Raw genomic sequence first — 14,929 nt, forward strand, 5'->3', positions numbered from 1 at the left:
TCTTGCGACTTGGCCAACACTTCTCAAGCTCAGGTAGACAGGGGATGGGGAAGGGGGAGGGAGAGGTAGTTAGGGGATACATGTAGCGTCTAGAGCTAAGGATAAACTGCCACACTGACCAGGCCTCTGGGTTGACCTTTGGCGAGGGACCTGCCAGGGGCACCTACACCAGGACACAAACCCGAGGGTGGAATTACAACGAGGGCCACACCCAACCAGATAACCCTCCTCCAGCCTGGAGAACCTGAATTCTGTCCATGTGAACTCATATCTAGCCTCCCCTGTCCAACTGGAATGCACACCCAGACAGCTTCCCAAATTTAGAACTCATCCAAGGCCTGGTCTGGCCCAGTTCACACTCTCAGAGTCCCATCCAACAAGAATCCATCCCCAAATCTAAACTCACGGACTAGGTTTGGTGTGTTCATTATTGTCGTGTCACCAAACACGAGTTCGTGTGTCTGACGCACAGCACAAGCCCATAATTACGGGTGGATCAGTGAGACCCAAACCCTTTCCGGCAGGAATCTGGCAACAAAGCCCAGCAGTGAGCTGAGCACGGAGCAGTAAATGCTGACTTGAGGGTCCTCGAGCGGGAGGCACGTTAGAGACCGTGATGCAGCAGCCGGCTCCCTTTCAGAGGCGAACAGAGAGATATACTCGACCCGCCTCTCGCCACCACCCAGACAACCTGGCAGCGTAGGGCTCCAACAGGGCTGGGAATTGCATTTACACTCACACCTGCATGCACTTCGACTCTGCCCCGTCCAAAGTCAAAGTCGCCCCAGAACCAAAATGGTCGGCTTCCAGGAGGCCCTTGTCCTGTGCCACCCCGGAGGAAGCTGTGCTGGGAAGACTGAGGGGCCCGCGGAAGAAGGTTCGGCGGGCTTTAGCACCCCGGCACTCAGGAACTACCATGCCCGAGATGCCTTGTGACGGACGCCAACTTTTCTCGCCGCCAGCTCGCGGGAGGGGCAGTCTCTTGCGTCATCGGCGCGCGAGACCGCAGTCGCGGAATGATGACGTAAGGCCCGGGCCGGTCAGTCAGTCAGAGCGCTGCTAGGTAAGCACCTGGGAGCCCGCGGGGCCGGTGCGGGCATGGCGGCGGTGTTTGACCTGGACCTGGAGACGGAGGAAGGCAGCGAGGGCGAGGGCGAGCCAGAGTTCAGCCCCGCGGTGAGTGGTCCGTCCGGGCGCAGCTCGATCCCGGCTCGATCCCATCATCCAGGCGGTGGGATCGCTCGTGCGCCCCCCGCCCCGCCCCGCCCCCCGCCCCCAGAGTGGGCTCCTCTCCTGCAGACCCCGGTCTGTCTAAGATCCCGGCCACTATTAGGCTCTGATCCTACCTTCACCCCCACCTGTCTTGCAGGCCCCCAGCCCTTCCCCTGCGTCTCCCTTTCCTGCCCTCGCCTCTCCTCCGCAGTCCTGGCCCATCGCCTGCCAGCTCCCATTCGTCACCCTTTCCACGCCTGGGCCAAGCAGTCCAGCTTGGGGGGAGGGAGCCTGGCACCTCCCTTGGCTCTTACCCCTCGGTTTCTCACAGGACGTGTGTCCCCTTGCCGAGTTGAGGGCGGCTGGCCTGGAGTGAGTGAGGGTTGTGTTGGGGGAGGAGGGAATGGGCTAGGGAAGGGGACCTGAGGAGCACTGGAGCTTGCGCCCGTTAACTTCTTGTGTCCACAGGCCTGTGGGGCACTATGAAGAGGTGGAGCTGACTGAGAGCAGTGTGAACCCGGGCCCTGAGCGCATCGGGCCCCACTGCTTCGAGCTGCTGCGCGTGCTGGGCAAGGGGAACTATGGCAAGGTACCGGCCCTCCTCCTTCCTCACTGGCCTCACAGTCTTGCTGCACCAAAGGGTCTCAAAACAAATTAGACTTATAGAGACTTCTGTGGCGGTCCAGTGCTTCCAATGCAGGGGGCGGGGATTCGACCCCTGGTCGGAGAACTAAGATCTCACATGCCCTGCAGCCAAAAAGTTAAAAGAAAAATAGTTCGACTTGTAAATCCTCTTAGAATCGGAGGACTTGAAATCTTTACCGCCCCACTCCTGGGTGGGCCTCTTGGTCCCAGTACCAGAGCTTCAGGGTAGGGCTTTTTGAAGATAGAATATGGAGAGGGAGGTTGATCCTGTCTCCCCTGCCCTGCAGGTGTTCCAGGTGCGAAAGGTGCAGGGCACCAATGTGGGCAGAATATATGCCATGAAAGTCCTGAGGAAGGTGAGTCATTCGTTCAGCCGGCAGATCCTCACCCAGTGGCTGCCATTCCCAATGTACTACACCGGCCTTTGGGAGACAGCAGTGAACGTAGTGGAGGGGATGGTCGCTATCTTGAGCACTTGCTTGTGTATTGTCAGTAGCAATTATATTGTTCTGCAGTACATTCTCAACCATGGGCACTACTGCCACCCAGGCAACGTCTGGCAATGCTGGCGATGTCGGTGTACATTTCTGAGTCACGACTAGAGAGGGACTGCCACAGGCATCCAGTGGGTCGAGCCCAGGGATTCTGCTAAAGGTCTTACAATGCAAAAGACAGGCCCCCACAGCAAAGAATTATCTGCCCCAAATGTCACGAGTGCGGAAGTTGAGAAACACGGTGCTGCTGGAATAAACCAGTCCCTGGAAAGGATGGTTGCTGATAGCTGCAGAATTATGGAGAAATACAATGCGGTGATAGAGAATGGCTGAAGGGTAATGGCTGGAGGGACTGAGGGAGTCCTGGGGGCCCACCTTCTAACTGATCCCTGCCTCTGCAGGCCAAAATTGTGCGCAACGCCAAGGACACGGCACACACGCGGGCTGAGCGGAACATTCTAGAGTCAGTGAAGCACCCCTTCATTGTGGAACTGGCCTATGCCTTCCAGACTGGTGGCAAACTCTACCTCATCCTGGAGTGCCTCAGTGGTATGAGTGCGGGCCCATCTGGGGTGTGGGCAAGGCCAGGGAACCAGCACAGGGAGCTCTGGGGGGAGCTGGGAGAGACATGGTATGTAGAATGGCCAGGGGGGCCCCACCTCATCCATCCCTCTGTCCGTTCGTTCATTCATTCATTCATTCATTCAGCAAACGTCTGTCCAGTGCCTCTTGTATCCCTCACCGGTGTTGGGGGTGGATGGGAATGGTGGGAGTTTGTATAGATGTCCAGAGGGTTGTTTTGTCCATTTCCAGTAGCCCTTCATGTGCTGGTCCCCCCTTCTGTGTGCCCTGCATCCAGTCAGATCCCAATCCAGATGGTTCATTCTCTGCAGTGTCCTCTATCCTCTCTACTCTCTTGGGCGGAGGGGAGGCGTCACAGTTGTTTCTTAACTGGCCTCAAAGCCTCCAGCTCACCCTCTTCCTAGTGTCTCCTCCACCAACTTCCAGGGTCATCGTCTCAGAGCACGGGATTGCCCCCAACACTCCTACTCAGAATTCCATGGCTCCCTGCAACTGCCCGGATCAAGCCTGGCCTCCTTGGCCTGGTGTCCCCTGCTCGCCATGAAGCGATCCGGGCCTGCTTTTCCTACTGACCCCATCTGTCCCGATGAGCCCTGGGAGCTTCATTTCCTGCGCTCCATCTCTGCATCCCCTTTAAGTCTCACCGCTGCCAGGGACTTTCTCTGTCCCCTCACGCTGGGGTTAACTGTGTCCTCCTGTCTCCTCTGTGAAGGTTTTGGTAGGCTCTCAGGGCCGTTGCCTCAGTCTGGCACATTGGAGCAGCTGTGTGCGTGTCTGTCTCCCCAGTAGACTGAGCGTCCTGCGGGCAGTGGCTGGGGCTCCTCATCTCTGTCCCCAGCTTCACCCAGCACAGGGCCAGGCACCGAGTAGGCGTCAGTAGACGTTTGCTGAATTGAATTGAGTCCCCACGGCAGCTCTGGGAGGCAGGTAGGGCGGGAATTACGAGCCCCACTCTCCCCGAGAAGAAACCAAGGCTCAGCGAGCAGAGGAGCTTGGTCCCAGCACACAGCTGCTGACATGTTTGTGTCGCAGGCGGCGAGCTCTTCACACATCTGGAGCGAGAGGGCATCTTCCTGGAAGACACGGCCTGGTGGGTGTTACCTCCAGCCTCTCTCCTGAGGGGGTCCAGGGACCCCTCCCCGCCAGGGCCTGGCTCCACCCCCCCCCCACCCCCACGTTGCCTTCACCCTGTCCTGTCTCTGCAGTTTCTACCTGTCAGAGATCACACTGGCCCTGGGCCATCTCCACTCCCAAGGCATCATCTACCGGGATCTCAAACCTGAGAACATCATGCTCAACAGCCAGGGTGCGCATGTGTGGGGAGGGCTGAGCCCCGCGGGGTGGCCTGGGGTCCTGACCGACCCGCCCTAACATTCTTCCTCAGGTCACATCAAACTGACGGACTTCGGCCTCTGCAAGGAGTCGATTCACGAGGGTGCCGTCACCCACACCTTCTGCGGCACCATCGAGTACATGTAAGCGGCAGCCGGCTGGGCCCAGGGGTCGGGAGGACAGCCAGGCAGGGCTCGGCCTGACTGATGGTTCCACCTGGCCCCCAGGGCCCCTGAGATTCTGGTGCGCAGTGGCCACAACCGGGCGGTGGACTGGTGGAGCTTGGGGGCCCTGATGTACGACATGCTCACTGGATCGGCAAGTCCAGCCTCCTCGGGAGGGTGGGCATGGGGGCGGGAGGAGGGCCCCCTCCCGGGGCAGGGGCAGGCCCGGTGGGAGGCCCGCAAGGCTCCTCTCACCCTCTGCCTTCTCCAGCCACCCTTCACTGCAGAGAACCGGAAGAAAACCATGGATAAGATCATCAGAGGGAAGCTGGAGCTGCCCGCCTACCTCACCCCAGATGCCCGGGACCTCGTCAAAAAGGTGGGCTCCCTCCTGCCCTTGGTACGGCCCCCGTCTCTTCTCCCAGGCCCTGCATAGGCTCCTGAGTCTCCCTGGGCCAGGGTTGCTGGAGCTCCCCACTCCCCTTCCCCCACCTGTACGATGTCCCTTTGGGACGAGGAGCATTGGCTGTGAGGTGTGAGACGTCAGCTCTGGCGCAGACCAGCTGCCGACCTTGGCCAGGTCCCTAGTCTGAGTCCTAATCAGCGAGGCCTGCACCATGCACTAGCCGCTCTCCTCAAAAAGTCGGTCACTGGGGATCAAAGTGGGAGGCTAGGCACCCCATCCAGATTGTGAGTTGGATCCCCACGAATGTGCCCTGGGGTGATGCCAGCAAAGGCTTTGTGGAGAAGGGGCCATGGGACCAAACCTTGGAAATCCTGAGGGTGTCAGTAGGTGGAGACCACACTCCAGGGCCCCCACCGCAAGCCACGACCCCTTTCTCACCTTTCCCCACCCCCTGGGGCCACTCGGAAACAACCGGTACCTCCGCCCGAGACCCTCACCCCCTGCCCTTGTCCTGCAGTTTCTGAAGCGGAATCCCAGCCAACGTATCGGGGGTGGCCCTGGGGACGCCGCTGATGTGCAGGTGGGTCTGGGACCATTACGAGGGGGCAGGGCTGAGCCCCCAAGGGTGTCTGGGTGCAGGGGACAGGGCCCTAGAGCAGAGGGGGTTTCTGAGGGAGCCATGGAGGGTGAAATGTTGGCACGTTTGGGGGCACTCTGCCCACAGAGGCACCCCTTCTTCCGGCACGTTAATTGGGATGACCTCCTGGCCCGCCGAGTGGACCCCCCTTTCCGGCCGTCCCTGGTGAGTGGAGGTCCCACTGGCCTGGGGGCGGATGGAGGCCCCTGTCCTGGACACCCCTGACTCTCCCCCCGGGGTGCCCACAGCAGTCGGAGGAGGACGTGAGCCAGTTTGACTCCCACTTCACGAGGCAGACGCCGGTGGACAGTCCAGACGACACGGCCCTCAGTGAGAGCGCCAACCAGGCCTTCCTGGTGAGGTCTGGGGGCCTGAGGGTTACAGGGACACGGGCAGGGGTGTGGCCAAGGAGCGGTGGACCCTGAGCTTCGCCTGGCCCCGCCTCTGCCCCCTAGGGCTTCACGTACGTGGCGCCCTCCGTCCTGGACAGCATCAAGGAGGGCTTCTCCCTCCAGCCCAAGCTGCGCTCCCCCAGGCGCCTCAACGGCAGCCCCTGGACCCCCATCAGGTACCGCGGGGCGGGGGCCGTTCTCGCTTTGGCTCTGCCGTCAACCCCAGGGCTGCCTTGGCCGTCTCTGAACCAGCCTCAGCCTCTGTTTCTCCGTCTACCATGGGAACTTCTATGGCAGGGGCCACCTGGGTGGGCACTTGACTGCATCCTGGCCCCGTGCCAGGAAATGCTGACTCTGCCTCGGTTTCCCCTGCAGCCCCCTGAAGTTCTTGCCCTTTGAGGGATTCCGGCCCAGCCCCGGCCCACCGGAGCCCCTGGAGCCCACTCTACGCCCTCTCTTGCTGCCGCCGCCGCCACTACCGCCGCCCTCGAGCACTGCCCCCCTCCCCATCCGACCCCCTTCAGGGACCAAGAAGTCCAAGAAAGGCCGTGGGCGCCCCGGGCGCTAAGAGAGTGGGTAGAGATGAGGGCAGTGGGACCCCGGGCCAGTTCCAGAGACCTGGGGCTGTGCCGAGGGGTACAGGAGCGAGTGTGCGTGAGTGTCTCTGCTGGGGGTGGCCGTGCCCCTGAATCATGAACACGAAGGACTGCAGACAACGGCTGCCAGTCGAGGGGGGCTGCCCCCCGGCCTCCCGCAGTTGAGCTGTGCCCTTGGATTATTAAAGTGTTCAATCATGGCACTGACCTGGTTTCTCCTTTGGACTTCTGGGGCAGGGGCGGGTGGGGTCGTGCCGGGAGGAGTCCCTGCTAAGGGATGGGAGGGGCCGTGACAGGACCACAGAACAGCGGTGGGCCGGAGGGGTTTTATTTCAGATGGCTGCCCAGTGCCCCCTGGGGACGGATGGCCTTCCTGGAGGGGCCAGGGATACACAGACTTGGGGACTAGAACTCGTTGCGGGGAGTGACTGTCTGAGGCTCTCCAAGCGGGGGTGTGGGTCACATGCACCCAGGGCAGGCTGTGTCCAGCCGTGGCAGCTCGGGAAGCAGAGGCACAGTGACCAGGATGTGGCGCCAGGGCTGGCTCCTACAGTGCGGTGACATGGAGGCCCCGGCTCCCAGCTGCCCTAGTGCTGTCGTCCCAGGCCGCGCTGCCAGCAAAGGCGTGCAGCTCACTCAGCAGGGCCTCGGCGCTGCCCCCGGAGCCCACCGGCCCCTGGGAGCCGAGGCCCAGGCCCCCTTCGGTGTCATCGTCATAGGCTTCCTCGGCCGGCTCCGGGGCCTGCTGTGGGCTGGGCCCCTCTCCACGCTGCCCCTCTTCCTGGGATTCACGCTCTTCTTGGCCACCACCCAGGTCGCAGTCATCTTCCACGTCCCGCTCATCCTCCTGCCGCTCCGGGTCCTCTTCTGGCGACCCCAGCTCAGCCCGGAGCCAGCGGCCTGGCGGGCTGGCCCAGAGCAGGCGGTGAGTGCGGCCCCACAGCGCGGCGCCCAGGCGGGCCGGGTGGTAGTAGCCCCCCGAGTCCCGGCTCAGGCGGCACCAGGCCAGCGCCAGGCCAGTGGCCAGCAGCAGAAGCAGCAGCAGCAGCAGGACCACGGTGACCGAGGAGCTGGAGCCCGGGCTGTCCTCGGCGCTGCGGCCCGAGCCCAGGGCCCCTGGCAGGGCCAGCAGCGTCCAGAGCCCTAGGACGCAGCGCAGGTCCTGGGGGGAGACAGGAAGGGGCTCATTGCCTGCGGTTGGTGGCCTCTTGGGTAAGATGGGGACAGTCAAGCAGAAAAGCCCTTGTCAGTAAGGCCTCTCCTGGCTCTGTGATGTCCGCCAGCAATGCGTCCTCCTGCCTCTCGCCTCCCTCTCTCCCACTGCACCACGTAAGCCGGCTCCTGCCTGGGGCCTGTGCACCGGCTGTCCCCTCTGTCTGGAATGCTCCATCCCCCCCGAGAGCCACATGGCTCCCTGCTCACCCTGGCTCAAGGCACCTCAGTGCAGCCTAAGCTGGCCTGGATTAGTACCCTGACATTCATCCCCACAGCCCAGCCCTGCTTTACCCTCCTACCCCCTCCCCGACACAGGAGATAACTGCCCGTTTAGTATGCTTATTTTTTTCTCTTCCCCCCAGGAAGATGGGGTTCTTTTTGGCTTAAGCACCTAAACAATTCCTAGCGCAGAGTAGGCGCTCAAGAAATATCTGTAGGGACTTCCCTGGTGGCGCAGTGGTTAAGAATCCGCCTGCCAATGCCGGGGACATGGGTTTGAGCCCTGGTCCGGGAAGATCCCACATGCCGCGGAGCAACTAAGCCCGTGCGCCACAACTACTGAGCCTGCGTGCCACAACTACGCGCCTAGAGCCCGTGCTCCGCAACAACAGAAGCCACCGCAATGAGAAGCCCGCGCACCGCAACGAAGAGTAGCAGCCAAAAATAAATAAATTAATTAAAAAAAATATATATCTGTAAAGACTCTGCCCCCAGGAGGAGGGGACGGAAGGGAAGGAAGGCACCTGCAAGGCTGGTGTTGGAGCTGGCTCTTCCTGAGGCCCAGGATGGGGGGACCGAGCCCGAGGCAACTGTGTAGCCTCCATTTGGCCAGGTCCCAGGATGGGGGTCACTGAGACCCCTCTTCCTCCCTCCCAGCCACGGGGACTGCCCCATGGGGACTGCCCTAGCTGCAGCATTTCCGTTCAACTCTCCGTCCCTGGGGCCTCGGGCCTCGCAGGGCCAGGGGCTGGGGCAGGCGGGTGCAGCTGCCAGAGGAAGCTTGCGGTTGGAACAAGGCAGGTGGGGGGTGTGTGGGGGGAGGGGTGCCGAGATGTGAGCAAGCCTTCTCCCACCCCACTGTCTGCCCAGGCTCCAGGGATGCGAGTAGAGGCCGTGCAGAGTCCCAGCTCCCGAGCAGAGCAGGTGAGAGTCCACCTGGGGGTCTTGAAGGGGGGTCGGGCATGGAGTGGGGCACTGGGTGGCCACCCCCTGAATCTGAGGGAGGCCCAGGTCTGATGTGAGGTGAGAGGAAGGCCCAGCTTATGCCCTGGGCTCATCCCGGGTGTCTCGCCTCTGTCCCCTGCCTGGCTGCTCCTGCCCCCGGGCCCGCGGGGGGTCCTTCCTTAGCTCCTGGGGCCTAGACATTCCAGCCCTGACCTCCTGTGGCCCCCACCCCAAGGACCCAGCAGGCTCCAGGCTTACCATCGGTCTGCTGGCCTCTCAGCGCCGGGCGCCCACCTCCAGCCCTGGCCGTGTGGAGCGAGAAATGAGCTTGCGCTCTCGATGCACCTGGGGTTAACTCGGCGCTTCCGCTTCCTGCCCACAACATCCCGCTCAGCCCTCCCTGCAACAGGACCCTCGTCGCCCCCCCCCACCCCACCCCCGACCCCGGGGCCTCTCAGAACCACCCTGATCCACACCAGATCCTCACCGGCCTCTCCCCGGGCCAGGCTGGGGCTATGGGGGGCAGTGCGGGGGATGTTCACGGTCCCCCAGACCTTTCTCACATTTATGATCCATGGGGGCGCCCTATGTCCTCCCCCAGGGGTCCAGACTTCCTTTCCCAGTCCCACCCTTGCAGCAGAAGGGCAAACCTGGCTTTTAGAAAGAGAATTTTATTTGGAATGAAAATATAGAGCCCATCCCTCCTGCTTCCTCAGGGGAGGGAGCAGGGGGGCTGGGTGGGGGTGGGGGAGACGGTGCCTCAGAGTAGAAGCTCTCCTGGGTACAAAAACCCTCCCCAGTAACAATGCCCAAAGCCAGGCGGTGGCTCCAGCCTAGGCCCACAGGATGGCTCAGGGTGTGGACTGGTCCCTGAACCTGCCCCAGAAACCCTCAGCGGGGGCAGGGGCAGCCAGCCGGAGTCAGTGTGACCCGCCAGCAGAGGCTGAGTGAGAAAGGGGTGGGCGGAGGAGGTGAATGGGGAGTGTCATCCACTGGGCCCAGTTCTAGGCGTCTCCATTTTCCACGCGGCCGAGCTGCTCCTCCAGGCGGCAGATGCGATCCCCCTGCTCCTTGACCAGCGCTCTCAGTGCTCGCAGCTCCTGCATCACCTCCTCCAGCTTCCCAGCCTCCTGCAGGGACATGAGCAGGGGCAGGGGTTTCGGAGCTGCAGCCCTCCCCAAATCTACTATCAGGCAGAGGGGGCCTGAGGCCCAGAGAGGGGCAGTGAGTGGTTCAGGCAGGCACAGCAGACCTGGGCAACACCCGGGCTTCCCAACACCACCCTGAGCTGAGGGGCACCTACCCCGGCTCCGGCAAGGCTGCCGCCAGGGGCGGCAATACTGGTGAAGGCAGCAGGCGTGGAGGCCCCCGGGCGGGGGGAGCCAGGGGCCGCGGCGGGCCGGCTGTCTGATAACACGTTGCGCCGGTTGACCTTCAGGTCCCGCTGTTTGCTGGGCACGTAGGCTTCCCGCAGGGAGATGAGGATGGGGTTGGCATCCCGCCCGCTCACCCACTCCTCTGCCTCCAGGGCCGCCTCAGGCCCAGCTGTGTCGGGGTACAGATCATCCTGGAAGAGGTCCGACTGGGCCGGGGGGAGGTCTGGGTCAGCTGGGGCCCACCTGCAGGGTCCTCTCGTCTGGACCCTGAGTGGCCACCTCCTCAACACTCTCCTGGCCTCCAGGCTTGCACCCTGTCAACCCATCTTCCCATGGCCTGACCCCTAGTGACATTTCTAAAGCTCAAATCTGTTCTTTCACTTTCTTCTGGACACCACCGACAGCTCCCTCTGAAGATTCCCCCCACCTTCCCAAGCAGGGGCCACCTACGTGGCTCTGTGGGACTCTGGGAGCCACGTCTGTGCCCTGTGGACAGTGAGTTCCTGGGGCTGGCCCCGCTGAACTCGCCCTCAGCTCTGCTCCCTGGACGTGCCTGGCACGCTACCCTGTGCCCTCAGTAAACGCTGGCTGGAGAGAAACGAAGCACGTTCAAGGCTCTCAGCTGGGGCTCTGAGGCCGAGCCACATGTGGCCGAATCCCCACCTCACAGGAGCCTCCACTGCAGCCAGACTCCCCGCTCCTTTCCATTCCCACCTCTGTGCTTTCGCCTGGCTTACTACACACCCCTCATTGGAGGCCCGGCCCCAGCCATGCTGTTGCTCCTGCCTTGCCTCCTACAGGGAGACTCCAAGGCTGCCCAGTATCTGCCTCCTGTGGCTCACGCAGAGCGAGGCCTCCGTTCACCCTGTGTCTCATCCCTGCCTGGCCCTCGCTGGGCACGCTGGCATCTGTCCAGCCCGCTGGCTACACCCACTCGGCCATGTCCCATTCACGAGCCTCACCTTGGGCACCCCTGTGGGGTCTGTCTGCTAGAAAGGGAGTGGGGGGGCAGGGAACCAGGTGGCCTCACCTTTCGTGGCACTGTCATGACAATGGGCTCACACTTGCGCTCGTGCAGTTTGTAGAACCTGGGAAAGGGCGGGGAGGGAGGACCCATGGGTGGAACCTGCCCCCTACCAGCTCTCCCAGCTCCCTCTGCCCTCCCCTTCCAGTCCTTACCCTGGCCCCTCCCACAGGCTGACCCCTGACCCCGGGGCCCCTCTGGGCCGGTTCCTGCCCCCGAGCAGCTCCCTACATCCACCTTCTTACCGGGCAATCTCGCACTTGCTGACCTCCAAGCCCCTCTTGGGCATGCTGCCCATGCCCCTCTGGGGCTCTTTGCTGGTGAACGTGTTCAGGAAGTGGATGTAGGGGGACTCGTCTGTGATCTCAAAGTACCGGATGCTGGAGTCACCCTGCAGGGCGGGAGGGGCCAGGGGTCAGCACCTGGGCCTGCCTATCTCTTCCTTGTCCCCAGCAGCCCTGCCCAGCTCTACCTTGCCGCAGACGTAGACCACGTTGGTGTCAGGGTCGTAGAAGGGCAACAGAGCCCCGTTGCTAGAGTCCAACTCCTGCAGGGCCATGGGCTCCCCGAAGTTTTCCTGGCACATGGGTTGAAGGGCAGTCAGGCCAGGCCAGAACCTGCCCTCTCCCCTCACTGTCCTAACCCCTCACTGGGACTGGCCCCAGCTAGCCTCACAAGCTGGCTGGCACTGCCCCTACCACTGCCACCCTTTGCCCACACGGTGTAGCCCCGCCAGGCCCTCCTGGCTCCCCTCCCTCCACTCCCACGGTCCCATTTTCCCCGCCTACTCCAGGCCTTCAGACTACCGCCAGGCCACCAAGCAAGTACTGAGAAAGCCCCCACCACGCGGGAGCCAGGGGTGCCGGGCAGCGCTAGCTGCTGTCTCAGAGGGGCCCCCGGAGGTCGCCAGACAGAAGGTTAAGCCTGTGGGACAGAGCACATCACAGGAAAGGCTGGAAGCCTTCCTGGAGAAGGGGACCTCTGCACTGGGCCTCGAAGGACAGCCGAGTGTTAACAGACAAGCAAAGGAGGGAAGGGCCTTTCAGGGGCAAGAACACTGTGGGCAGACACGGAGGCAGGTGGAGGCGGTGGGGGAGGCCAGAGAGCAGGGGGCAGGGAGAGGAGAGGCTGGCAGGGCTGCAGGTCCTGGGTGCCTCAGGTGCCAGGCTGAGAACCTGGGAACGACAGGCCTCTCCAGGTGACCCTGCCCTCCTCGCCCAGGGTGGAGCCCGTCTTGAGGCCACCCGCTTGGGCCGGCTGGGCCACTCACCGGGTCCCAGAGCGCCAGCTGCCGCTCGCTCATGCGGCTGAAGCCCGTGGTGAACACCTTGCCGTCTGCCAGGAAGATGGCCCGCATGGGCCGGGCCCCTTCGTGAGCCTTCTCCCGCTCCTGCCGGGGAGACGGAGCGGTCAGTGTGGAGCCCCAAGAGAGCCCCTCGGCCAGTCTGCAGCCATCCTCACTCTCCAGGCCCACGTACCGCCACCAGAGTCCCGCGGCGGGGGTCAACGATGCGCACGCTCTTGTCCTTGCACGCGGTGCAGAAGAGACTGCCGTTGCGGTTCCAGCTGACGTTGTAGATGAGGTCGGGGTGCAGGCTGTCCAGGCGGTACAGCTCCTCCACCGTGCTCACGTTCCAGATGAGCACCACGTTGTCGCAGCCTGCCGAGCGGGGGGCCATCAGCAATGACCACCCTCCTGGGACCCGACCCGGCACTCGACCTCTGTGGGCCTCAACCTTCCTGGGTGTCAGACGGGCCTGGGAGAGGGTGTGGGATGCTGCGGAGCTGTGCGCATCGAGGGGCAGGGCAGGGGCAGCGGTGCAGACCTGCGCTCAGCAGCACGTTGCGGGCCGTCGGGTGCCAGGTGATGATGCCCACTCGCTTGCTGTGCCCCTCTAGCACCACCACCGGCTCCGTCAGAGGGGAGACCAGCCCGTTCTCCGGGATCTGCCACACCTGGGGAGGGGTGGGGAGGGCAGATGAGGCCCCTGCTTGGCCCCGCTGCCAGGAGCCTTGAGCCACATCTGCGACCCCCGCCCCATCACAGCCCCATGCCTCACCATGACCGTGCAGTCCTCCGAGCCGCTGGCGATGACTTCGTCATTGTGGGGACACCAGTCAATGTCCAGGACAGGTCCTGTGTGTCCGCACACTGTCGGGTAGGCCTTGTCAATGCGGCCGGTCTGCAGGCATGAGGGGGGCAGTCAAGGGGGACCCAAGATGCCCAGGATCCATCCCTCCCAGAACTTCAGCCCTCCCCTCGGTGGACAAGGAATGATGTGGTTGACCTGGCCCACAGGTGGCCCAGATGTGACTCTCACCCTGCCTCCTCCTGACCCACCTCTTCCTCACAGGTGTCACCAGATGAGCAGGATATGTTTGTTGCCTCTGACCCTGACTCTGTGGCAATAAAAAACAGGCTTTCCCTATCTGTGCTAACACCTCCCAGGCGGTAAACGTGGATTACGACAGCTGCCGGGCAGTGTGGGGATGGGCAAATTATGGGTTGTGAAGGGAGCAGAGAGACCTGGCAGATGCGACCAAGCTGGCTCCAGTCCCCTCCCAGCCCCGATGGGGCCCACCTTGCTTAGGGGGAGCACCAGGAAGGCGCCTCCACCGCTGGCCTCCACAATCACTGCCAGGAACTTGGGGTTGACGGCGCAGAAGGTGCTGTCCCAGGTGACACGGGACACTCGAATGTCCTCATAGCACTGGTTATTCTTGACAGGCTGCCCGAACACATGTCGGAATTTGCTCTGCCGAACCACTTTGCGGAACATGACTGCAGAGTGGAGAAGCGTAGGTCAGCCGCTGCCCATCCCAACAACCCCCAAGCCTCCCAGGGCTGCACGAAGGGAGTGGGGAGGATGCAACAGGGCGCCTGGGCCTGATAACCTGCCTGGCTCTCGGTTTCCCAAGTTACAGGATAGGGTCACAGGGCTGACCTGGCCGCCTCTCCCCAAGGGGGGATCTGAAGGCAGAAATGCATTGACCTCCTGCAGAACCACTGCTGAGTCCTGAGGGGCTCTGCTGGACGCTACCCAGGGCGTCTCCCCGGCCTCTGGTATGCGTGTGGAGGAGGGGGGAGGTGCCCGAGCCAGTGCAAGCTTAGCTCCTTGGTGGGTCCTAGTCAGTTCCCAGCAGGCTCCTTCCTGCCCAGGATTTGGAAGCAGGGTGATGGGGAGGACAGACAGAGGAGGCCAGAATGATCTCCGTTGTGGGTCCGCGCTAGGCCACAGTTCTGGGTCCCACGGAATGTGCAGTGCCTGCAGGAATGTGCAGGGAGCCCCAAGCCGGTCCAGGGGCCCTGGCAGGACTGGGCGGGGGTCGGGACGCCGCTCCCAGCCACAGAGCATCCCAGAGCGCCCTCAGAGCGGGGGGCCAAGGTGAAGCAGGAGCCCAACTTCAAGGATCCCGGTCTGGCAGGGGAGACGCTGAGCGGCCAGGGGGAGTTGGGACTGAGGGTGGGGCGCCGCGGAGGGGAAGGGCTCTTCGGACTCGCGACCCCCACCCCAGCCCCCTGCGGCTCTGCCCCCGAAGTCCCGCCCAACCCCCCGCCTGCGCCCCCAGCCCCGGCCCGTCGCGCTCACCAGGGACGCCTGGAGGCTGCTGCACTGTCCTCGGGTGGCTCCGTATCCCAGTCTCTGGGAAGCAGGAAGCGGGAATCAGGAAGTGACAGAGGAGAGAGGG

The 14,929-nt window shown here is 63.0% G+C and overlaps 3 protein-coding genes across 7 annotated transcripts; 1 reads left to right on the forward strand and 2 right to left on the reverse strand.

Moving 5' to 3' along the window:
- The first annotated feature begins 105 nt into the window (after window positions 1-105).
- On the forward strand, window positions 106-6,660 carry RPS6KB2 (ribosomal protein S6 kinase B2). 3 transcript variants are annotated; one of them, XM_033861251.2, is made up of 15 exons: window positions 106-1,176; window positions 1,370-1,584; window positions 1,681-1,801; window positions 2,145-2,213; window positions 2,753-2,900; window positions 3,966-4,023; window positions 4,139-4,239; window positions 4,318-4,408; window positions 4,493-4,583; window positions 4,701-4,808; window positions 5,353-5,415; window positions 5,560-5,637; window positions 5,721-5,828; window positions 5,928-6,040; window positions 6,240-6,660. In XM_033861251.2, the coding sequence occupies exons 1-15, from the start codon at window positions 1,099-1,101 to the stop codon at window positions 6,430-6,432; spliced, it is 1,635 nt and encodes a 544-aa protein (XP_033717142.1). In that variant the 5' UTR covers window positions 106-1,098; the 3' UTR covers window positions 6,433-6,660. The 3 variants fall into 3 exon arrangements, with proteins under 3 accessions (XP_033717142.1, XP_033717144.1, XP_073665346.1); XM_033861253.2 differs by having other exon boundaries at window positions 1,544-1,584; XM_073809245.1 differs by lacking the exons at window positions 4,139-4,239; window positions 4,493-4,583.
- Window positions 6,661-6,770: 110 nt separating this feature from the next.
- Window positions 6,771-9,351, reverse strand: PTPRCAP (protein tyrosine phosphatase receptor type C associated protein). 2 transcript variants are annotated; one of them, XM_033861256.2, is made up of 2 exons: window positions 9,098-9,351; window positions 6,771-7,622 (listed from the first exon to the last, which is right to left on the reverse strand). In XM_033861256.2, the coding sequence occupies exons 1-2, from the start codon at window positions 9,098-9,100 to the stop codon at window positions 7,008-7,010; spliced, it is 618 nt and encodes a 205-aa protein (XP_033717147.1). In that variant the 5' UTR covers window positions 9,101-9,351; the 3' UTR covers window positions 6,771-7,007. The 2 variants fall into 2 exon arrangements, with proteins under 2 accessions (XP_033717147.1, XP_033717146.1); XM_033861255.2 differs by lacking the exon at window positions 9,098-9,351 and adding an exon at window positions 8,419-9,086.
- Window positions 9,352-9,494: 143 nt separating this feature from the next.
- Window positions 9,495-14,929, reverse strand: CORO1B (coronin 1B). Of its 2 annotated transcripts, none has more exons than XM_033861254.2 (11): window positions 14,830-14,929; window positions 13,822-14,021; window positions 13,300-13,422; window positions 13,066-13,195; window positions 12,718-12,899; window positions 12,510-12,629; window positions 11,712-11,816; window positions 11,485-11,630; window positions 11,246-11,303; window positions 10,143-10,421; window positions 9,495-9,969 (listed from the first exon to the last, which is right to left on the reverse strand). In XM_033861254.2, exons 2-11 carry the CDS (start codon window positions 14,017-14,019, stop codon window positions 9,844-9,846), a joined length of 1,467 nt encoding a protein of 488 aa, XP_033717145.1. In that variant the 5' UTR covers window positions 14,020-14,021; window positions 14,830-14,929; the 3' UTR covers window positions 9,495-9,843. The 2 variants fall into 2 exon arrangements, with proteins under 2 accessions (XP_033717145.1, XP_073665344.1); XM_073809243.1 differs by lacking the exon at window positions 14,830-14,929 and adding an exon at window positions 14,139-14,671.

Source organism: Tursiops truncatus, chromosome 8 (assembly GCF_011762595.2).
Source record: "Tursiops truncatus isolate mTurTru1 chromosome 8, mTurTru1.mat.Y, whole genome shotgun sequence".
Taxonomy (NCBI): domain Eukaryota; kingdom Metazoa; phylum Chordata; class Mammalia; order Artiodactyla; family Delphinidae; genus Tursiops; species Tursiops truncatus.